Source organism: Oryzias latipes, chromosome 12, assembly GCF_053564925.1.
Source record: "Oryzias latipes strain Hd-rR chromosome 12, Olatipes_Hd-rR_3.1".
NCBI lineage: Eukaryota > Metazoa > Chordata > Actinopteri > Beloniformes > Adrianichthyidae > Oryzias > Oryzias latipes.
The window spans coordinates 15,255,076-15,280,322 of NC_136248.1; the positions used below are offsets into that span (position 1 = coordinate 15,255,076).

The 25,247-nt window shown below is 40.2% G+C and overlaps 1 protein-coding gene across 2 annotated transcripts in view; it reads left to right on the top strand.

Annotated features, from left to right (window-relative positions):
* Window positions 1-25,247, top strand: part of mmp17a (matrix metallopeptidase 17a) — a 122,394-nt gene that overhangs the window by 87,438 nt on the left and 9,709 nt on the right. For both annotated transcript variants that reach the window (XM_023960393.2, XM_078955747.1), the window contains exons 5-9: window positions 2,888-3,064; window positions 4,361-4,463; window positions 11,325-11,407; window positions 11,899-12,051; window positions 15,317-15,574. In XM_023960393.2, the coding sequence (XP_023816161.1) occupies window positions 2,888-3,064; window positions 4,361-4,463; window positions 11,325-11,407; window positions 11,899-12,051; window positions 15,317-15,574 (774 nt within the window). The remainder of the gene's footprint in view (window positions 1-2,887; window positions 3,065-4,360; window positions 4,464-11,324; window positions 11,408-11,898; window positions 12,052-15,316; window positions 15,575-25,247) is intronic.

The window sequence follows — 25,247 nt, forward strand, 5'->3', positions numbered from 1 at the left end:
TTCCCTGGAAAGGTCGCCATCCCATACTTGGTCCATTTCTTCTAAGGTCTAAGATTAGTTATTTCTCTGTCCACAATCCATATTTCCACAGTGTGATGGCTCCCAGCCCAGATCCTTCTAAACCCACAGAGTTCACCATCATCAGTGGATGAGGATAAAAAGAGTTTTTTTTGTGTGTTTTTTTTACACTGTCAAGTTTTTATTGGCATTGCTGAATGTGGTTCCAGGCACAGAGTGTTAAAAAAGGGTTCTCAAAGGAGGACTTCTCCATTGTGGTTGTATTAGATACTGACGGCTCTTGATGCACTGCCACCTGAGAGGCGGCGGATCACCGGGGTGCAGCTTTTGGCCCTCACCTCCTCCCATTCAATTCCCCCGGCGTATTTCGTTGTTGAATGGGATGTTGTTCACATTGATTTCAATCTGCTTTTTAAAAAACATTCAAGTTATTTCAGTGATCATTGTGGGTTGTTCGCTTTTTTTTTCCGTTTGTTTTTTTACAGATAGGTTCCAAAAATGTTGCCCATGTGTGTATTTACTGGCAAAACAAACTGTGTTGAAAATTTTCAAACTGTAAAAGTTTATCTAACTTCTACTGTTTTCCTTTTTCTCAGATTCATAATATGGTGCTGGTCCCCAGCCCGGATAAAATACATTCTTGTGTCAGGAAGGGCATCCAGTGTAAAATTCTCTGCTAAATACAATCATAAAAGTGAATCTGCTAAAACAACTGTGTAGTTACAGTTGTTGCTCAGAGCAGATGTTGATTCCTAAAATGGGAAAAAGCCACAAAGGTTCATGCACACAATAAATTCTTGTAAGGATTGAGCGCTTCAGTTGCATTCTTGTTTTGTTTTTTTTCCTCTGTCAGTCACATCAAGTTTAGGTTGTCAATCATCCACAGCTGTCTTGATTTGTGTTAATGATCTTCAGTGTATATAAGCGTCTGGTTTTCTGTTCTTCCTGGTCAGCTCGTCTGCTTTGTCGCCTTTTTGTTTCTCTGTGGTCTTTGTCATGTTTAAGTTGGTCTACTAAATGTTTACGTTTTAGTAGTGATGGCGGAATGATGTCCCATAAAGCACTGAAGCATTCCAATTGCTTGACTCTGGAGCTGATGCTCCAAAGTGCTTCATTTGCTCCACTGCGCCCCCAAGTGGACAAAACATTTTAAACAGGCAAAGTGATAATGAAACCATCATGATTCTGTGGTACTGAAAGAGAGATTAATATGGAACAAATGAAGGATTAAATATGTGAATGTTTGTGATATCAACATAAATTATGACTACATACTACACATACTACATACAACCCTTGTGCTATCCTATGGGGTCAAGATGACCATTGACGTGTTCTCCCTACTATGATAAAGGTGGAGAGGGTTTTATGTAATCCAAGGACACCAGTGAAGATCACAAATCATTGAAGAAAAAAGGTTCAGAGCACTGTCTTGTGGGTCTAGATGACCCAACTCCCAACGTTAAAGTGCCTAGGATAGCACAAGGGTTAACATGGATTTTCTTTTCATGATACATTGGTCAGATTGAAAGAACAAGTAGGAACACGTTGGACGTGGGCGTGTGATGTCATTGTGCTTGTGTAACAATCAGGACAGCAAAACAGGGGCAACAGTTTCTCCTAAATCTCCAAACTGACCGCAACTCTCCATCAAACACCTACATTTTGAACCAAGCCGGAGGGATTCATATCAACTTTAAAAACAAAGGCATGCATGGATCCATTTGTCTACAAGTCAATGCATCAGAGTGGAGCATCGACTTGCTTCAGTAAAAAATCCAAAACCACTTCCGTAACCCTTGTGCTATCCTAGGCACTTTGACATTGGGAGTTGGGTCATCTAGACCCACTAGACAGTGCTCTGAACCTTTTTTCTTTAATGATTTGTGAACCTCACTGGTCTCCATGGATTACATGAAATCCTTCCACCTTTATCCACCTTTGTCATGGTAGGAAGAACACGTCAATGTAAGGGTGGGGTCATCTAAGATAGCACAAGGGTTAATCAGTTACCTGGAACAGTTGGGGAGCGAGGCTGTAGACGTCATCATTTTCATCTCCTCCCCTAAATGACGCAAGGCTCGATATGCTCAAAACGCCCCCTCCATTACTCTTCATACCTCTTGAAGCATCGAACATCACATCACTAATTAGGTTTCTGACACAATCCTGGTCTTCTACACTTCAGGTTGTGTCCCATCACTTCCTGATAATTCTGGTTTAATTGAGTGAAGATGAGACTTTTATGCTCTTTAACAGACCTTTAAATCTGAAGTCTTCTGGATCCTGATTTCCGACTGCAAAGAATAAAATCATTGAGTGCATTATTGTATCAGGAAATGCATTGAATTTGACTCTGATTTCTGTAATCTCTTTCAAATTAATTTGAGAAAGGCAATAATTAGAACATTTATTGAAAGCAAGTTTAGGTTTGGATCCACATGAGAATCCCAGTCGGTAGTGATTCTCAACTGGAAAGCACATTGACCTAACCATAAATAACTACATTAATGTGCCGTTTTACTTCATTTTAATTTAGAAGTTGCAAACCATTTTAAAAAATCAATTTACTTTATTTTAAGTTAACACTTGCTAAACAAGCGCTAAGGCAAGTGATAAAGCAAAACTTTAAGGTACCAAATAAATTCAAATGTCATTGGTTTAAAATTAAATGCATTTCTGTTTTTTTAGGATGAATTATCTGATGCTAATGAAAAAGGAAAGATTTAGTCTAAAGTTACACAGTCCATCCACCCCTGCACTGTGTCTGTACCACATTTGAACATGTCACACTCTCAGCTGACAGAAGCAGATGCTGGCCACACCTCTAACAGCCTCTTTTTCCTGCATTTTGTTTTATCTCTCCCAGACTCTCACGGGATGGATCTGTTCGCAGTGGCAGTCCACGAGTTCGGTCACGCCATCGGCCTCGTGCACACCTCCGCCATGGAGTCCATCATGAGACCCTATTACCAGGGTCCAGTGGGAGACCCTCTGAAATATGACCTGCCCTACGAGGACAAAGTGCGAGTCTGGCAGCTCTACGGTACGGGAGATTCAGCTTTTGTTTTTTTATGTGGAGGTGACAGAAAGAAAAAGGAAAACGCATTTCAACTCCAAAATGTAGTCAGAAGACTTACAAAACATGTGATGCTACGTTCACACCGGGCACGTGACGCATGATCTAGAACATGCTAAATACAAACTGGACAAGAAGGAAAAGGCTTCTTCTTCATTTTCTTTTTCTACTGTTTACTGTCCGCCACCCACAGTTGGAAGAGGCGTGGCAGGAAATGTAGCAAATCTTGCTCCCACCTTTTTCTTTCACAGCTCCATTCCGATATATATGAAAGACTTGATGTCTTCATAATATTTTTTTAAACGTCATTTTCTAGAACATAGTTTCTGAAGAGCGGCAGTAGTACTTCATTTGAAGAACCGCAATTATTCATTTCTCTTCCATGATCAATTTTCAAATGGGTTGCCTTTTCCATGAACTAAAAGAGGCGCACTCCATAAGTCACTAGCAGGACCCTGATTGGTCTAAGTTCGACCTGGTTTAACGTACAACGGCGTTCAACGGTGTTTTGTACTTACAGCCAGAAAAAACAGTCGTAGAGACTTGCGTAGCAATGCGTGAACACAAGAGTTTTTAAAATTGATGCTCAAATCCTGCGTTTACGTGCGTTTACACAGACTTCACATTGAAAGTGGTTGCTTGAACGCTTGTTGCCGAAGGCGATATGAACGTATTCTGAGTGGTGAAGGAACAGTTGTTCACCATGCAATGAGTTGTGGGATTGAAAAAAACGTTTCTTAGCTCATTCTAAATCCCAACACAGAAACTTCTCTCATTAAAAGTAACGTACCTTCTGGACTTGCCCTCAACCTGACTCATGATCTTTGGCTGTCATTATAAAGTCTCCCACCTTGCTGGTGGAAATAGCTGTTTATTGGTGACAGTTCCGCAGAATGAAGGTTCCTCATGCAGGAAGCAGCGATTGATGAGCTCTGTAGAGCATGGATATTGATTTAATGAAAACATGGATGGAGTTAATAGGACCTTGTTACGGCAGGTGACCTTATCGCACCTCGCCTTCACACAGGAAGTTGCAGCGTGAAAAACGTCAAAGTGAGTGATGAACAGAAGGAGTGTGTACTGCAGGCTTAAATGAGGGATTGCGATGAGAATTAATCGGGATCCCACCGAGGTGCTGTGGACTGAAGTTTGTGAGTCAGATGTGAAATAGGGAAAAAGGGGGGAAGAAAAACAACTAGAACCGCCGAATGTGTTGTGTAACAAGTTGGCTTCGTTAACTGATTGTTGCGTTTTGTCCTGCAGGAGTGAGAGACACGGTGTCCCACACAAACCAGCCGGGCAACCCCTCGCAGACAGCTGAGCCTCCTGTCCTGCTGGACCTTCCGGAAAACAAATCCACTCTTCTGTAAGTGAAGGAATATATTCAGGATTGCTCGGAATCTGGAAATCCAGCTCAACCCCGTCACCAATCCTTCTGTTCTCAAATTGAACACAGAGACGTTGCATCACCCGTCTTGTTGGCTGCAGCAAATGTTCCCCAACCTTGCAGCATTCAGTCAGTAAACCCTCATCATCATAACACTGAGGTTTGGACTGGGGAGGAATGCCAATAAAAAGTCACGGCATGGTTGTGGTTGTGAGCGTGCAACCAGTTCAGGAAAAGTGCAGCTGCTTTGTCAGTGCAGACGTGCATGTCAAATTTAACAAAATCAAAATGAGAGGGAAAAAAACCAACAGTCAGCTGTGCTGCAGCTGAGGCTAAGGTGGTGCAGATGTCATTATTCAGAAGAAAAAGATCTGAGATTAAATCCTGTCATGTGTGAAAAACTGTAAAAAGCAGATCTTTGTAAAAGTGTGATATTTAAAAAAAAAGTAAAACATCAGCAGAGTTTAACTTTTACCAGTTTAATTTCATTTGAGTGCTTGTTGTAATCAATAAAAAGAGTTACACACATGAGCCTTAAAGACACACTGGTGAAAATTGTGTTTTTAACATGTTCTTGTAGCATTTTTCTGTTGATGGAGGACAAGTTTAAAGAAAACTCAGTTTAAACTACTTTTCTGAGTATTTCTTTTTTCAAATCATTGTGAATCAGGAGCAGAAGAAAAAATGCCACAAGCTCCCTGCTCCATTCTGATGTATTGACTTGCAGACGAGTAATTCCATGGATGTCTTTCTTTTCCTCCAACATTTCTCGTCAATTTTGTTGCACGGCTAATGTTAGCTCGGGGTTGTTAGTGGCTTTAAAACAAACGGATGATGGGAAGTGGAGACAGGCTTACTCTGCACCAACAATTCCACCCACAACTCTGTTAATTTCTTCTTCTTTTTTTTTTACTTGTACTTCCCAACAACTGAGCAAACAGATGAAAGCTGAAGGCTTTTTGTGTTGGACAGGTTTTACTGTGTGTATTGGTACAAACCCCTTTTTTTTGTTTTTCTAATTATTTTTAATTTATTTATTACATTTTTTATATATTTTTTCTTTCACATTTTCATACAGAGGAAAGGGAGAGGGGAAACTTGTGAAGGGGGGGGGGGGGGGTAGAAGACAAAAAAGAGAGAGGGGGAGAAAGGTCAAGGGGATGCAAGTGCTGTAAATTTCTGTGGTAAATTTCTAATGAACTACTGTGGCTCTGCAGAAACTATGTCCCAGAAAACGATTTTGGTTAAAAATTGTAAAATCATAATTAAAAAACAAAACAAAAAAAACACCATAATTTGTTTTACAATACATCAAGAGATGAGTGGGACTTTCAGTAACATGATGCTTCTACATTTCATGCCCTGTTGCCGCTTTTATTATTTTAACCCTTGTGCTATCTTAGACCCTTACATTGAAGTGTTCTCCCTACCATGACAAAGGTGGATAAAGGTGGAAAGATTTCATGTAATCCATGGACACCAGTGAGGTTCACAAATCAATGAAGAAAAAAGGTTCAGAGCACTGTCTAGTGGGTCTAGATGACCCAACTCCCAATGGTAAAGTGCCTAGGATAGCACAAGGGTTAAAAATAGAAAAATGCCCCCATTTAATAATCAAAATGATTTCTTTGGATTGTTTCTTTAATTCTCTTTAATTTTTCTTTCCCCTTTGTCCTTTCTAAGGTTGATTTAAAGTTCTGTGATTCAAGAGCAACAAAATTAGCCGAGAGTGAGATTGGGAGTCTGCCCATCTAATTAAGTAATTCCCTTAAGAGGGCCGGGCAGCTAACAGCCTCTAGTTTTTGGAGGTTTTCAAGCATAATTAAACCAAGTTTTGTCCATTTTTTTTTTCTGTGTCCAGTGTAGACTGAAACCGCTCTGCTTTTACCTCAAAGCAAACCCTCAAGAGATCCATTAACAAAAATGTCCAAACATGTTTTCTTAGGGAAGTCTGTAATGCTTTGCGGTCTCACAGAGAGCACATTAGCAGTTAGTCTCTGAACAGGAGAGTTGAGAAGTAGCCAAACAGGCAGTTAGTTTAAAAGTTAACCAGCTTCACTCTAGACTTTAAGACCATCTCTGGCTTAATTAATACATTTGCGCTAACCCTTTTAGACGATGACATGGGAGAAGGCCAGATTAGTCCTGACAATTGGAGCACTAGGCATAGATGTACTTTTAATTGAGCCCTGAATAGACACCCTTGTTGGTAATATAAGGCCTGGCGGGCTCCCACTCGCAGCCCCTGCTTCATTATTGGCAGGCAAGCCACGTCAGGCTCCTACATCACTTAAAGACCACTGTGATGAAGATTTCACTGTGACTTTCTGATAAGTTTGACTTTTTTTAATTAGCATACCATCCCTAATTCATGCACATTTGTATAATTCCCATCACCCTTCTATTGACATACTTTCCCGTTACCAGTGCAACAAAAATGGCGAGCAATTTCAGAGCTATGAAGTAAGTTTGGACTTCAACAGTGCCCTGCTTGAAGCCTAAATTGTCAGCTGACGTTCACCGCCATATTGGCTCGAGTTAACTCAGCCTAACTAAGACATTCCAAATATGGGGAAAAGGGGAGGACGGAATGAAGTTGTTTTTTTCTCTTTTGTTTTTGTTTACGCCTTGTCCGCCACTCGGTCCCTCCAGGCTAACGCTAACCGCTTTAACTAAAGTCTCCAACAAGGCAACACAGCAGTGGGCTAATATTCACATCATCAATCTTTTTCGGTAAGTACTTTTACACATAATATGTAAGGCGGTGCTTCACATGTTTTCCTGTATTTTAATACGAACAGTCCCTTCTAATTTTTAACAAGTTCGAAAATGTTATTTATGTGCAGCTCATATGTCATATCTTAATATAATATCTTAGTGTAGCCTTTATATACACGTTTTTTAAACGTTTATTGGTTAACGTGTAAAATGTAATTTCTTTCTCTAAGTAAAACTGTTGGTAAATGATCATTTCTTCCACTGACAGTCCAAAGAAAAGTAAATACTGAAATTTTCTTTGAAAGATAAATTCATTTTCTTAAAGTCCCTCTATGACATTTTCTTTATATAAAAACGTTCCCGTGATTATGAATTTTTTAGCCAAAATCCCACGACCTCACTGTCTTTAGAAAGCAATATGTCATGTTTATCTGAAGGCTTTACAGGGGTGTGGCCATTGGTGCTGAGCTGAGTAGCCCCGCCCCTGATCCCGCCTTTCTGATGATGATACCTGTGTTTATCATCATCAGGGCACAAACGACACCGACTGAGTCTCTATTTTCAAAACGTTATCTTTAGCGATAAACAGTGTAAAATGTTTGGTTTTAAATCGACACTTTTTGATCAATGTGTGAAATGACAAAAATAAAATAAAATAAAAAAGGAAATAAAATGACAGAAAGTGACTATTCGCACTTAATTTTCCAAACATGTGCTGAACTTTTGTCTTGGCCGCACGGATCCAGATGAAAGTTTAATTTTAGGATTACGGGTTAGGCTTAAGTTATGTACGCTCTCACCAAATGCGATTCGCGTGGCAGAGGCTGCCAGTTTTAATGTCGAGTCAATGGTGCAGACGGGATCTGAGATCCGGCGATTTGAGTGGCGGGTGCGGTGCAATTTGGTACCCTGTCTGAAGTTTCTGAACACAATCGCCCAACAGTAGCTGCGATGGATACTGTTGGGCGAAGGCAGGGTCACCAATCCCAATCTCCATGCCTGTTGCTTTATAATATTTTTCTTATTTTCATCGGGACAATAATAAAAAATCTCCCTTGATTTTATGGTTGTTTTCATTTTTACCCTCTCTGGTTAATGCAGGACAGCAAGCCTTCAAACACAAATGCAGAGAACAACTTTAGGACTTAAATTTAATTTTAATTATGTGCGGCCAACAACAAAATCCAGCCTTGGACGCACTCAAAATGCGTGCGTGAATTGCTGCAATGTGCCATCTTCTCTTCTGCTGCACCTGAGCCTGTGCACGCTGGGCGGGGCAGATCGGGGAGCTTGTGCAAAGCACATGCGCTCCTGGGTCGTTGTGACATCACAACAGCCCATCAATAAAACTGAGCGTCTTTGCAATAGTTTGATTGACCGCAATTTAAAAGAAGAAATACTCAGACTTGCAATAATGAAATGATTTTTTATTACATTTGTTCTCTTTCATAAGAAAAATGCCTTACACATACATGTCAAAAAAATTTAAAAAAAAACTTGATTTTCATCAGAGGGGGACTTTAAAAGATTTGTGTAAAGATATTTACATATGTATTTTGAGCATTAACAAGATTAAATCATTTTCATTGTGTATTTTTAACAAATCTTTGCAAAAACAGCACTTGCATTATTTATTGATTAAAATGAATTGTTTTTCTTACAATTACAGTCTGGAGGTGAAGATCATGTCTGTCGGGCATCAGAAAGTGAAGCTGAACAGTTATAGCGATTTGGGATCCACATTTCCTGGGCGGACTGTGGTGGAGAGGCCTTTTACCTTTTTTTACTTTTAAGCCAACAAGGAAGAGCAGCTTCAGATTTTCTCACTGTAGCGGACGTGAACGCCCGATGTCAGGAGTGTGGAACTGGTCAGCAGGCCAAAAGAGGACGTCCAGCAGCTACACTGCTCACCTTGGCACAAATGTTTTATTTTTTTACATTTCTTACTGAAAACTTTTTTTCTGAGGGTAGATAGGCACTCTTTCGGATAATTTATTAGGTACTTAAAATGTGAAAAATAGACAGGGTTTTTATAGACGATGCTTTTTAACTATTAAATTGTTCACAAAAGTGTTTCCTCTTTTATTAATTTTAGATTCAAATTACTTTTTACCCTGCATTATTGAAAAGCAATCCCATAACACCTTTGCTCTGTGGCCAACAGCCATCATGTCAGGTGACTGTTTAAAGAAGTCCGTACTTTCTTTAAATGAAGGTTAAAATGTACTGAATTGTCGGAAATTCTTGTGATGTTTTGAATAATTGAATGTGTTTTAAAAATAAATACATATTATTCAGACCTGACTTTGACCCATAATTCCTTTTGTTTTTCGTGCATATTAAAACATCAATATGATTAAAACAGAAGAGACTGGTCACTCAAATGTGTTAAACTTTCTTCTTTTTATAATCACACACTTTAGCAGGAGTCTTCTACAGATTTCACAAACCTTTTTTTCTGCCTTAAAATGTAAACGTTGGATTGTATAAGCCCATTCAACACGACAAGACGCAGGCAAAACATTAAGCATGTACAATGTTGTTCAAAATGAAATGCTTAAATTAAATTAAATGTTCATGTAGAAGGAAACTCTGAAAGTTTTCTGTATGTGTTCTTCATAGTTTTACTGAAATCTGGATCATCTGTGTGATGCCAGTCGCTTTACATAAAGAGATTCAGGTGTTACTGTAGCATATCTGAATCCTGTTTTTATATATCATGACTTTGATAAAAGAAAAGAAAATGAAAATACAGATAATTAAAGATATTTATATATTTTGAAAATAATTAGATTGAATTAGAATTAACAGGAACGACCAAAATATAAATATGTTTTTTATGGTTAAAAAGTGTCAAATATAAAGTGAAAACGGTAACAGAGGACTCCCAGAGTACAGTTCAGTACAGTTTACAGCCCGACAGCAGAACACAACCCAAAATATGGATTAGAAGCTAAAGCTAACACAGATCAAACAAGCTAAGCACCCGAGTTCTGATCCCAGAATCCACGGCGATCATCATCAGTCATTCTTCTTCCTGGGAACCGTTTTTTTTAACTGTCCTTCACTATTTTTTACTTCAACAACATCAACACAAAAACATACAGAAACGGGTGACCCTGCAAAAAGAAGCATAATCCGGTATACCTTCACTGTAATGCATATTGCGAAAAGAGAAATTAGAGTTAGCAAGAAAACAATTGCATCTAGAACCATCTAGAAGGGGCTCCGTGTCTATTTGCACATCATTTTCCAAATTCGTGTGGCCAACCCTGATCTTTTTTCTGGGCCGAATGGACCCAGAAGAAGAGTCGAGGTTAGGATGACAGTTGCAGTTCCTGAGCGTGGCTGTTTGTGCAGCTCACCACTCTTCCGAGGGATGGTTCAAATGCAGAGAACCCATTTCACACACCTATAAGCGTGACAGATAATGTGTAGTTTCATTTTCAATACGTACGGCCAATGCAGCAAGGCGCATCCTGGCTGCACATATGATGTGGGGCCAACATGAATTTCTATCACTCTTTGTGCACGTCGCACGTAAATACAAACAAATAACATCGGACCAAAAGAAAGGTAGAAAAAAATTCACTCCCTAAAGAGTGTTCCTAAATCTAATATGTAACCATTGATAAAATTAAAAGCCTACGCACCAGACATTAGAGGGCTTTGTTTGAGGGGTGAAAACGCTCACTCTAAGCACCAGCCTCTCTGGTCAGTTGTGGTACTGCAACATTTTGTTACTTCCTGTTTGGCTTCACCTCCCACCGGCTAGAGTTACTGCTTCATCTAGACGTCTACAAGTGGATACATCAGAATAGAGTGAAGCAGTTTGCCGTAGTAGCTTCTACATCACAGCTACAAACTTTTTTCTGCAGCATTTTTTCGTCTGCTCCTGATTCACAATTAAACTAGACTCAGAAATGCAATTTTAAGCTTCATATCTTTTCATATGTCCTTTATCATCAGAAAAATGCCACTAGAAAAATATGTTTTTCATTGGAGTGGGTCTTTAAAAAATGTTAAGTAATGAATTAGAACAATGTTTGGGAGGTAAAAGTCTTTGGTCTTTTTTTTTTCATACTTATCCTCACTTTATAAGATTTGTTTGATGTCTCTCAGGCTGACAGGAGACGTTCCAGACAGATGCACCAGTCACTTTGATGCCGTGGCCCAGATTCGAGGGGAGGCCTTCTTTTTCAAAGGTACAGTAGCAGAAAGGGAGAAAGTGCATTGTGGGGAAAATAGCAAGGGCTAAGCTAAGGAGGAGATTGAAGAGGGGGAAGCCACCCATAGATACTCAAATGAGACATCAGACTTTCATGCTCACCCCCTGAAAGAGTGACCCCCGAGCTTTCCTCCATATATATATATATATATGTAGTGTGGATCAGTAGTGTATGCTGACATCCCCACAGATGGTCCAGTTGGAGCCTTTTTGAATATTTTATGCAGCTCATGGACTTTCCACGTCAATGGTCACATTGTAGCTCTTGGGTTTTTCTGAAGAAGGAATGAAGGAGGGGAATTTTGTTTTGACCATGGAGTTGTGTGTTCCTGCCACGAATTTTATGTCCCCTCCCTCTGGCATTTCTGTAATGTTACAGATCAGACACACACATTTCTAAGGAACGTGTTTGCTGATGATGTTCAGTTTGCAGAGGGACAAACCCTTTGTTTGTTCTGTTGCTCGTAGGGAAGTATTTCTGGAGACTAACAAGAGAAAAGCACCTGGTATCTCTGCGTCCTGCTCAGATCCACCGCTTCTGGAGAGGCCTCCCTACCAACCTTGACAGCGTGGATGCCGTCTACGAGAGGCCCGGAGACCACAAAATTGTATTTTTCAAAGGTAAAGTATTAAAGCAGTTGTTCCAGTGTTTAAAAGTCACACCAAACAATTTTTCTTAGCTTGGATATGTCTGAATTGCCTCCCTACTCTCTAACTACCAAAAAAACTATATTATCTAGTGCACTTGATTTTAAAAGCAAAGACACCACGCTCACAATAGCAAATATTACATCAGTGATTTTCTGAAGACCAGCCAACCATTTTCTTAACCTGCTATGTCCCTTTTGGGGTCACAGAGAAGCTATAGCCCGTGCCGACTACGGGCTACACCCTGGTCAGGTCGCCAGTCAGTTTCAGATTTCCTGAAGTAAAAACCTAATAAATATAAACATTTCACAAATACTTTTAAATCAAACTATTGTGTTCTGATAATAAAACCTTGGATGGTTTATAAGAAATATATTTGAATCATTGTTTTCACCTGAAAAATCGTTCAATCGTGGTCTATTTTCTTTCTTTTTTGGGTCATTTTAAATCATTACAATGACCAACTGCAACAGAGTCATTGGGATGGCAAAGCACAACAGGAGCTGTTGGAGGTGCTGTAGGCCTTCCTCAACAATAGAAGAAGACATCCAAACTTACTGCATGTGGTGCGTTCAAGAAACGCGCTTCACACTGTTTTATGAACGCAAATCCGGCCAGTTGTGTACACACCAGACCGCCGTCACACAAGCAAGTAGCAACAAGAAGACAATTCTTCTTCTTTTGTGTATTTACTGTTTATTAGCCCTCGTCTGCCATCTACAATAGGTAGAGACTCAGTACGCTGTCAAAGTTTTCACAGCTCTGTTCCTATAGGAATCAGGAATCAGGAAACTTTATTGTCATTTTATCATGATAAAACGAAATTAGGCTCTCTGGTCCCGGGCCAGCCGTTTACATTCAGACATAAATAAATATAGTATCAATAATGATATCAGTCTGTTACGGAGTATTGCACATAAGTATTTTTCAATTGCACAGTATGTTATGTTAAGCATTGCACAGCCCTGTGATATTGCACTTGGGAATTAGCTTGTTGTCCATGGAGAGGGGGGGGGTTGCAGTGATCAACCGGAGTTCAGCAGTCTGACTGCTTCAGGAAAGAAACTGTTCCTCAGTCTGGTGGTCCTGCTGTTTGTCTTGGAATTGTTATTAATCTGACTGGACACAAACCACAATTATTAATGTCTCCATCGTGATCATGTTTACTACGGTTGGTATTTCAGTGTTTTGAAGCGGACACCACCAACACTTCACTACTAAATCCACGTCCCCCAATTGGTCGCAGTGCTGTATTGCTATAAAGTTAGACCAGTTGAACTGTGGGTAGAGCTCACGACCAGACTTAAAAACATGCGTGATCACGGGCGTTCTGGACGCAGAAGCCCAAAATTCTGGAAATATTACGCCATTGACTATAGACTGGGGATGAGCCAGTGCACTCCATGACTGCAACACTTCCACAGAGCATCCTTAACGTGTTTCTAAAAGGAATAAGACCTCTGTCAATGGATGAAGAGGATAGATGTAAAGACTTGATTGGGGTGCTACAATCTAGTGAGCATCCCTGCACACTGGTGTTTTGCAAAGACTTCTGGGAAATATCTAGAGCACTGGATATTGGAATTGTGCATTCATAGAGGTGTAATTCAAAATGTACTATATAGTGCACTAAGCAGTGAGTAATGGAGGAATTTGGACACAACCCCTTGTCTTTCCTTTAAAATTTTAACAAGTACTATCATGAATTTAACAGTTTAATGTCATTCCTCCCTGCAGCTGAAGTCTTGTGTTCCTGTGAGGTGTGTAGTCAGGACCTCTAAAGGAGAGTGTACTTGAGTGTGCAGTTTTAAGTATCACTCAGAGGCCTTTCATCGGCAAAAATACTTGGGAGACTGCCGTAGTGGGTTTTGTCAGGGGTGGGGACAAATGGTGCGGTGTGGAGTGTGATGGGGAAAGGAAAACTCTTTGTCCTGATTATTAATTTCAGAAAAAATGAAAATTGCAGGTATAAAGCAACCTGTCCATCCGGGTTAAATAGGTTTGGAGGTCTTCCTGGCTGCTCACCTTTGCCTTTTCTTTGATGGAGACTATTTTTAGAGGCTTGGCTGTCTGCTGTGAGGTGTTGCCTAGTTTTCCTACAGTGGACAGAAAGCAGCAGACCCACACACTGAGGTTCCAACAAAACTGTGGAAAGGACTCATTTTAGACATAAGGTGTGTTCACAGCCGACACACAACTTCCGTTTGGTGAATCCCTCCAGTGTGCAGCTGTAACCCTTGAGCTATCCTAGGGATTTTAACATTGGGAGTTGGGTCATCTAAACCCACTAGATTTGTGATCTTCACTGGTGTCCATGGATTACATGAAATCTTTCCACCTTTGTCATGGTAGGGAGAACACGTCAAAGGTGGGGTCATCTAAGATAACACAAGGGTTAAAGAGAGCTGTGGAGTCAATTTTACTTTGTGCAGCTCACAATAATGGACTCAGGGTTTGGTTGGAAAAAGATAGAGAGGAAGTGTAAAGAGAACGTGCCAGATTTTCATAATAAAACCTACATTGGGATATTCTGTTTAATATACAGGAGCGATTGCACAAGCTTAGCTATGGCAAATGTAATAGTTTGTTTTTCATTTTCCCTGCAGATCATCTTATTTTTCTTCAATTTGCCAAACAAAATATCCCAGTGAGATCAACAAAATGTGTTTTTTTACATTTTTATTAGAATCCTTTCAGTTCTTAGTGTTAAAGGCATCACCCATTATTTTTAAAACATTAACTTTTGATATTTTTATTTACATCACTGTTACACAATAGAAATGTGTTAATTGCACAGTGGAAAACTTTTTTAGGCATCACTTTTGGAACATGCGCGTTCTTTTACAGTACAGAATGTACAGTATATTTAAGTGGGTACTTACAGAGTAATTTACATGGTACTTTTTTGTGCCTACTCGGTGATTACATGATACTTGCTGCTTTTTATGTGGTACTATTTGGTTTATACTTATGTGGTACCAACTGGGTATCTATGTTGAACACACTGGGTTTTTAAATAGTACCTACTTAAAATGTTGTGTAAATGTCTTTTGTAGTACTTACCACATGTAAGAACAAGGTAAGTACAAATAGAGTACTTTGAATTTAAGTGTCCCACTATATTTAGAACATTTTTGCAAAATGTTTACAATTTTAGGTTATATGGCCAAAACAAATACTTTGTATCCATGAACAAAAACACAAATGTAACACAAAACCTTTCTGTGCTCCATTTTAGGTCTGAAGTACTGGGTATTTAAAGACAATATCGTGGAGGAGGGTTATCCTCGACCAATCAGTGACTTTGGTCTTCCCGTGGAGGCTGTGGATGCTGCCTTTGTTTGGCTCCACAATGACAAAACGTACTTCTTTAAGGACAACCGCTTCTGGCGCTATGACGACCACCTGAGACGTATGGACCTGGGCTACCCCAAAGACAGCATCCTCTGGAAAGGACTGCCATCTGAACTGGATGACGCCATGAGGTGGTCTGACGGTGAGCGATGCTTGATTCCCTGCCCTCTGCTTATAAAAAATGTTTTTTTTTTTGTAAGTTAACAAGTTCAAACATATTTCATCTTATTCAATAAAAAAAATGTAATTTTTGCACTTGTTTATGTGAACTTTTCACTTGATCTTTTCAAGTGGCAATTTCTTTTTTTCATTTGATTTTCTCACACAGCTAATATTCATGAGTGCAGTTGCAGTATTCAGATAAGAGGCATGTAGAGTGGTGGACAAAATTGTTGGTATCCTTCAGTGAAAGAAAGAAGTCCACAATGCTCACTGAAATGACTTGAAACGTTCAAAAGTAACAATAAATTGATTGAAAATTAAATAATCAAAATCAGCCATTACTTTTGAGTTGTTGATTAACAGAATTATTTAAAAAAAAAACTAATGAAATAGGGCTGGACAAAAATGATGGTACCTCCATTAAAGATTGAGAAATAATTGCCCAGGGGGTCATGATGAACTCAGGTATGTCCTTTAATTGACATCACAGCTGTTTTCAAACCCATAATCAGTCAGTCTGCCTATTTAAAGTGAGTCAAATAGTCACGTTGCTCTTTGGTGAAAAGGTATGTACCACACTGAACATGGACAACAGAAAGCCAAGGAGAGAATTGTCCCAGGACATTAGAAACAAATTATAGACAAACATCGTAAAGGTAAAGGCTATGAAACCATCTCTAAGCAGCTTGAAGTTCCTGTGACGACAGTGGCACACACATCAGAAGTTTAAGACCCACGGGACAGTAGCCAACCTCCCTGGACGTGGCCGGAAGAGGAAAATTGATGTCAAATTGAGGAGACGGATAGTTGGAACTGTTTCCAAAGAGCCCAGAACAACTTCCAAAGACATTAAAGGTGAACTCCTAGATCAAGGTACATCAGCGTCAAATCACATCATTCGTCGTTGTTTGAGCCAGAGTGGACTTCATGGGAGACGACCAAGGAGGAACCCACTGTTGAAAGGAAATCATAAAAAAGCCAGACTGGAATTTGCAAAAATGCATTCTGGGAAAATGTCCTTTGGACAGATGAGACAAAACTGGAGCTTTTTGGTAAGGCACATCAGCTCTATGTTCATAGACTAAAAATGAAGCATACAACCAAAAGAACACTGTCCCTACTGTGAAACATGGAGGAGGCTCAGTTCTGTTTTGGGGCTGATTTGCTGCATCTGGCACAGGCTGTCTTGAAGTTGTGGAAGGTAAAATGAAATCTCCAGATTATCAAGGCATTCTGGATAGAAATGTGCTGCCTAGTGTCAGAAAGCTTGGTCTCAGTCGCAGGTCATGGGTCTTCCAACAGGACAACGATTCAAAACACAGCCAAAAACCCCCAAGAATGGCTAAGAGAAAAGCGTTGGACTATTCTGAAGTGGCCTTCTATGAGCCCAGATCTGAATCCCATTGAACATCTGTGGAAGGAGCTGAAACATGCCATTTGGAGAAGACACCCGTCAAACCTGAGACAACTGGAGCAGTTTGCTCATAAGGAGTGGGCCAAAATACCTGTGGACAGGTGCAGAAGGCTCATTGACAAATACAGAAACCGTTTCATTGCAGTGATGGCCTCCAAAGGTTGTGTAACAAAATATTAAGTTATGGGTACAATCATTTTTGTCCAGGCCTTTTTCATTAGTTTTTTTTTTTTTTAATAATTCTGTTATTCAATAACTCAAAAATAACGGCTGATTTTGATTATTTAATTTTCTATAATTTTAATTTATTGTTACTTTTGACTGTTTCAAGTCATTTCAGTAAGCATTGTGGACTTTCTTTCTTTAACTGAGGGGTACCAACAATTTTCTCCACCACTGTATGTATTCGTTTGTATGTGTGTGTCAGTAAACTTTTTTAAAAACTCTTTTGACACAGCACAGTAGTCTGCGTCCAATTCAGTCTCAAACACATTTAAATCCTGGAGTTCCCCCAGTTTCACCTCACTGTTTGGCCTTACTGTACGAACTCAGTATGAAGGTCAAAATGTCACCTCCGTCAGAGCAAAGCAGCTACAGTCATCTGAAACTCAGAGGAACAAAAGAATCCAGTAAAAGAGAGACGTTTTTGCTCTGAGGCATGAAGATCTTGATGGTGCTGGATAGAGTTTTAGGATCTGACACATCCCGATAACAGTGGGCACCTGGCTCAAAAATTTCCATTCATTCTTCCTCTGAGCTGGCATGTCATGAACTCTCCCTGCAGGGCATTTGCATAGAAGAAAGCTGTTCTCCTGTCAGGAGTTTAGTGGTGTGTGTTCTGTCTGCTGAGCTTTCATGCTCTCAGGCTTTTGATGAGTCGAACTTTGTGTGTGCATCGACGTGTGTGAGACCATTCAGTCGCACACATATCACTTAGCTTCACTCCCGGCTGTTACCGCCACTAAGCCAGGAGAGCTGAACCTGCGGGGATGAACTGCATTTACAGAACAGTGAGCCACTGAACTCTGGGAATTTTTAGATGCATTAGATAGAAAAGAGGTTATAAAAACGAAACTAAATGACAACAGTGAGGTGAACAGATGAAGATAAGTGAGGAGTGTTCTCCCTCTGTTGTGAGGGTGTTCAGAAATATTATTTTAGCTTTAGAGAACCCAAAATTTGTTTTAGATATATACCATAATAACTTTGTTTCCATGGTAAGTTCTCATTAAAGACCCAGCCTAAAAATAAAATTGTTTTTTTGTATTTTTAACAAGTTCTTATGGCATTTTTTTCATGGTGGGGGGCATTTATAAGGAGAATTACGTTTAAAGTTGCATTCTGAGTATTTCTGTATTAAAATCGTTGTAAGTCCGTCTGAAAACGCTTGTAGCTTACATGTAGATGCTACTACAGCAAGCCACAAGCTTCCTGCTCTGCTCCATTCTGATGCATCTACTTGCAGACAAATTGATCCATGATTGTTGTTGTTTTCTTCATCCAGTCTCTGCTTCAGCTGGTCCCGGATGTTCTTTTTAGGGTTCAGGTCAGCGATCATTGCCGGACATACAACATGAGACGCTCTGGCTTTCTGAAATCCAGCTGTAAAACCTCTGTGTAACAGAAAGTTGGTCTGGCAGAATTGGTGGATGATGATGACGTCTCAAGGGTAAGAACATGCAGTGACGGGCCACCAAACGGTTTTGCACTGACTGGTGATGCCGGTCCGAAGTGTTGTACCTCCTCCCCCAAAGCGAACCATGTGGACCATGTTGACCTTGGCGTATTGCTCACCTCACCTTCTCCAGCAGCTTTGATGACTATCATTTCTGCGCAAGGTGATCCGGCACTCATCAGTGAACTGGGCAGTAGAGCATTGTTGCATTGTCCAGGTCACATGGTCTCTTACTTAACTAGCAAACATTCACAACGGTGTCTTGGTGTCAGTGGGGTCACCTTCAGCGGTTGTCTGGTCTTCAAGTCAAAGCGGTGGATTCGGTTGTGAATGGTTTGTCTGGAAACCCTAGTGCCCCCCACGTCTGGTAAACGGGCTTACAGCTGTGTGGCATTTCCAAAACCATGTCTTGAGCGCAGAGGTCCTTTGGTACTGGTCATGGTTGTAGTCGGTCACTTGTGGGGCTCCATGTCTGGGTCTTCTAGAATTTTTTGCTTTTGGTTCCAAAAAGTAAGACACACTGTACACAGTGAGACCATTGTGTGGAAAATCCAAAGTGAGGCGTGTCTATCACCCCAGTGCAATGACCTCCCTTACCCCAAAAATCTGTGAAGTAAAACACTGTTTATACGGCATCCACAGAGTTTTTCACAGTATCCTTAACTTATTGTGGGTGGTGTATGTGGTGTGATATCTAGATCAACATGACTCAATCGCACTCTGAACTCATAGGATACCAAACCCTTGAATCAACTGATCCAGCCAATTGCTGAAGAACAAGCAGGACTGGAGATCTCGTAGACCAGGTTTCAAGACCAATCACATGGCCTTTGGGTTTTTATGCACTTTAACCCTTGTGCTATCCTAGGCACTAGACACACTAGACAGTGTGCTGAATCTTTTTTCTTTAATGATTTGTTACTGTTTGTTGTTGCAGCATTGCTCCTTTCTGTAAAAGTAAACAGACCGTTGTAACCCTTGTGCTATCTTAGATGACCCCACCCTTACATTGACGTGTTCTCCCTACCATTACAAAGGTGGATAAAGGTGGAAAGATTTCATGTAATCCATGGACACCAGTGAAGATCACAAATCATTAAAGAAAAAAGGTTCAGCGCACTGTCTAGTGGGTCTAGATGACCCAACTCCCAATGTTAAAGTGCCTAGGATAGCACAAGGGTTAATGGCTTAATACAGCCTGAAACAGCCTGTGAGCTCTGACGAGTTGCTTTGAAGAAAGAAAATTCTACAAAAAAAATGAATATTATCAGCCACAACTCCACTGCTATTAAATGTAGAACAAAATTATAGGGAAAAGATGCTTTCTCTAGCAGTAAGGGGTTAGAAAAGGTCAAAAGGAGCTAATATGCGTCTTTGTAGATCTAGAGAAAGCTGATAACAAGATACAGAAAGGAGCTTTGGCTAACACAAATCATAGCTGTTAATTCTGACGATCTTTTTAAATGCTTTTCATTGTGACATGGCATGGCAAACAGCTCAATTGATTTAAATATAATGATTTCTAAACAAAACTAAAAACAAAACAAGCAAAAAACACAGTTGTAGCACAAATTGTATGTCTTATCAAGTTTAGTAAAAAAAAAAATTTTAAATGATCAAAGATAAATGCAAAATATCACCTGATCACATCTGTTTGCTCAATATTTATGCATAAATAGCATTTATTATTTATTGATTGGTTTGGTTTTTTTGTGCCTCTGTAAATCTCGGCTCATTCGTCCCACCCGCCTGTAATGTTCTTTTGGATCATTCCGTGAGACCCAGATGCTTTCATTATGTTGCCATGGTGAGAAAAGGGGTAAAAAGAGAGGGCAATTAGCTTTAATACTCATCAGTATTGTCTAAAAAGCCCTACTTTTAAGGTAAAATGTGTACGGCACACACTTTTACTAGTGGCCTGTAATTATAGGACTGAAACATGACTGCAGTGCAAAATCAAGAGTATGTGAAAGTATGACATCAGTAGAAAAAACAACAAAACAGGTGATTGCATTGAAGACAGCCTTGCTTAAAAAAAACTCAATATGAATTGGAATCCTTTTTTAATGTATTTTTCAGTATAATCTGAGAGGATGTTTTATTCCGTAACTCTTCAACCATTTTCACGATCAACTCAAATCAACTGATTCTGACGCTTAGAAGGGGCTTTTCTTATTGACTTTGCACAAATACAATGCACAAATGTTGCAGCCCAAAGCCACTCTCCTCCATGACAGAATCTGCTGATTTACGTTGATTGCGTAAACACTTCACTTCCGTAAAGTGTTGCATATCAGCTCAAAGCTGCCATTAGAATCCCCTGGAATTGCGCTAATTGCGTAAGCGGTTAAAGAGTTACAAAAAAATGTCAACACTGGAGCCAAATCTGCGGTGTAAAATGGTTAAAAGATTTTTTGTTTTACCCAGAATCCCACGTTTCAAAAAGCATTAAACAGTTGTCGACGTGCAGTGATATTTAGTGATGTTTCAGTGTAAAGGAAGGTTATTACAGTCAATCATGATGCTTGTTTCATGTTTTTGTGTGATCAAACAGAACTTCACATTAACTAAGAAAGCAAGAAGTCTTTGCAGAAAATGTATTATTGATCATTTTCAGTCCAGCCCACAGTTTTATGTTACTTTTTATGCTGTTATTTCTTAAAGCCAATGCACTTCTGTGTTTGTGTACAGCCTTTTACTAAAATTAAGATCTCTGAATCTTTCCAAGCAGAGCTCATTTGAATGTTTGGACACAGAAAGTAAGCACTGATTAAAATGTTTTTCTGACATTTGCATAACCTGTGACTCATGTACAGCATCTAAAGGAAGGAGTTTTAAAACTCAGGACTAGCTGTTCTGAAATCTTTGCACCACCTTCTAACATTTCACAGCTGCACCCTTTAGGGGTGTCCAAATCCATCCATCCGTCTCATCCTCTCCTCTACACACCAACCACCCCCAGGTCCTCTTTAGCTTCATCCATGAACATCCTCTTTGGTTTTCCTCTTGGACTTTTTTTTTAATCTAAACCGACAACATGGCTGTTTTTGCCACAGTCTTCTACACCATCTATCCATAGAACCCACTGAATCCCTTTTGGGGTCACAGGGGCTCTCTGACTCAACCCAGTTTGGCGAAGGCGGGATACACCCTGAACAGGCGTGTATGACAGTGAGGCACAAGCGCTAACCAATGCACCATTGGTGCTCCCCCAATCTTCTACACCTTTCCTTTTTATTCTTGCTGACACCTTATTTGTCACACATCACACCTGAAACCTTCCTTCCAACCTGGTAGCTCTCACCTCTTTACCTCTTTACCACACTATCCATTGGTATAGACTGTTGACTTGAAGTCCTCCATCTTCTTCACCTCTGCTCCCTGAAACCACTTGAGTACCTCTCATTTAGTTGACCTCTACCTCTCTGAATGTTCCTCCACCTGCTCCCTCCTCCCACCATATATTACAATGTCATCTGCAAACATTATGATCCATAAATATTTCTGTCCAACCTAATCTGTCAGTCTGTGCATCACCATAGAAACAAGAAGGAACTAAAATTAATAAAGAAAAATCAACAATCACTTCGATTATGGACCTAACAGGGAATGTCACCCATGACCCGGTAAAAATTAATAATGCGTTTAAAGACTTTTATCAAAACTTATACACTCCACAGATCAATCCATCAGAACAAAGCATCAACTCATTTCTCAACAATATAAACCTGCCCAAGTTAAACGAAGATCAAATCACAAATTTAGACTCTCCGCTCTCGTTGTCTGAGCTTCATGAAGCTCTGTTACTTATGCCTAATGGTAAAGCACCAGGGCCTGACGGCTTTCCTGCAGAGTTTTATAAGGAATTCTGGGAACAACTGGCACCAACGTTTTATAAAACGGTAAAATTTATCAATGAAAGCCAATCTCTACCACCTAACATGAACACTGCCAACATTATCCTTCTTCTAAAACCAGACAAAGACCCCACGAGTCCTTCAAGCTATCGCCCCATTTCTCTAATTAATGCAGATGTAAAAATTATCTGCAAAGCACTAGCACAGAGAATAGAAAAAGTCACTCCTCACATAATTGACTTTGATCAAACTGGATTCATCAAAGGCAGACACTCGGATGACAATGTCCGCAGACTCGTTAACATAATAGACTTTGCCACCATCAAAAACCAGGAAATGACTATACTATCACTGGATGCTGAAAAAGCCTTTGATAGAGTAAATTGGAAGTTCCTCATTGCTGCCCTCCATAAGTTTGGGTTTGGAGAATCATTCATCAATTGGATCAAAATATTATATCACAACCCCAATGCATCAGTTAGAACTAATAAACAGACTTCCAACAGATTTTTTCTTGGAAGAGGAACTAGACAGGGTTGCCCACTCTCCCCCTCTCTTTTTGCAATATTTATCGAGCCTCTAGCTGCAGCAATAAGACAGAATGAGAGTATTAAAGGAATTAAAACCAAACACAGCCATCATAAAATTAGTCTCTATGCAGATGACATATTACTGTTTTTAAGTAATATACATTCTGTAAATGAAACGGCAACAATCATTAATGAATTCTCTTCTATATCAGACTATTCCATTAATTGGAATAAATCTGTTTTATTACCACTGAACAGTAATGCGGAGCAAGGACTCACAATACCAGTTAAATCAGGCAATATAAAATATCTAGGTATTTATTTTTCCCCCAAAATATCAGAACTGGTGCAGCTAAACTACACCCCATTACTGAAAAACATACAGGACGATCTAACACGCTGGACCAACCTGCCTTTGTCCCTTATGGGCAAGGTAGCCACGGTTAAAATGAAAATCTTACCCAAAGTTAATTATCTCTTCTCAATGATTCCCACACAACCGCCATTAAAATGGTTCAAAACATTAGACTCATCCATATCAAGCTTTCTATGGAACAATAAACCTGCAAGAATTAGTCTAAAAACTTTAAAATCTGCAAAAAGCTGTGGAGGATTAGAATTACCTAACTTCCACAATTACTTTCTTGCAAATAGATTACAATACATCTTAAAATGGTTAAAAAATAATCCAGAAACCAACTCATGGTTAGACTTGGAACAGGCGTTATGTGGAAAGATCAACCTGTAAGATCTTCCATTTATTAGTCAAATAGTTAAAAAACAGGATTGTTTCAAAAGTATTAATATAAATGCCACTTTAACAGCCTGGTGGGAATTTCTCAAAATATCAAAATCATCAATTCAACCGTGCAAAATGACACCCATCTGGAACAACCCAGACATCCTCATAAACAAAAAAATTATCCACTTCCCAGCTTGGCAAGCAGGGGGCATAAAACAACTAGAGCACATAATTATTGATAGAAGATTCATAACTCCCCAGGAACTTCAAGACAAACATGGAATATATAACTTCTTGGAATATCAGCAACTTAAATCAATTATTACTAAAAAGTTTAAATACAGAGACAACGATTTAAAGCTACCAGATGTAGTTACCACTCTGATCAATTTCCCAATGAATAAAACTCTCTCCAAAATATACAAACTTTATGTAATTTAGATAACAATATTTCACTTCCGACAACAAAATGGGATGCGGATTTGAGCATCAGCACAGATGAAAGTTTTTGGTCAGAACTTTGTCTAAACACCTTTAAAATGACAAAAAGTCCAAATCTGCAGCTAATCCATTTCAAAACTCTTCACAGAATTTACTACACTGGACAGAGGATGTTCAAGATGGGTCTCAGTAACTCAGACATTTGTCAGCACTGTGACAGTAATCTACCCGACAATTACATGCATGCACTATGGTTCTGCACGCCTGTCCAGGCTCTCTGGCAGCAGGTATGTGCCGATCTATCAGTCTGGCTTAAGGTTTCAATCACAGCTTCACCGTCACTTTGTGTGCTTGGTGACATGAGTGCCATCGATGTAGAAGGAGGATTAGGCTCTATCATTTTCATAACTCTTTGCATTGCTAAAAAAACTATTTTAATAAATTGGAAAAGCAAAAAAAATATAAATATAAGTCAACACAGAAATCTGCTGCTTGATCATATCAGCTTGGAAAAAATGTCAGCCCAAAGTTCAAGTAACTTTGAAAGAATTCGGTCTCTCTGGTCTCCCTTAGCTAACTCCGTGACTTAGGGGGTGGGGGGGGCATGGTCGTCGCTGCTCCTTGCCCTTATGCCGTGGGCCGGGGTGGGGGTCGGGGCCTCCGGTGCCTGGCCGGGGGTGGTGGGGGCTCCGTTGGTCGGGGGGTCGGGTCCGGCGCCTGGGTGGGGCGGCCTGGGGCGCTGCGTGGTCCTCTGGGCTTGGGTGTGGGGGTGCGTGGTGGGGGGGTGGGGTGGTGGTCTGGCTTGGCTGGGGGGGTGGTCCCTTTGCCTGTGCTGGGGGGGGTTGGCGGGGGGCGCTGCTCGGGGGAGCTCTTCTAGAGCTCTTCTAGGGCCAGCGTTTGGGGGTGGGGGCCTGGGCTTGCTCCGGGGGGGGCCGGCGCTTTCTGGCTCCTCTCTCTCTGTGTGGGGGTGGTGGTGCTGGGCCTGGGGTCTCTG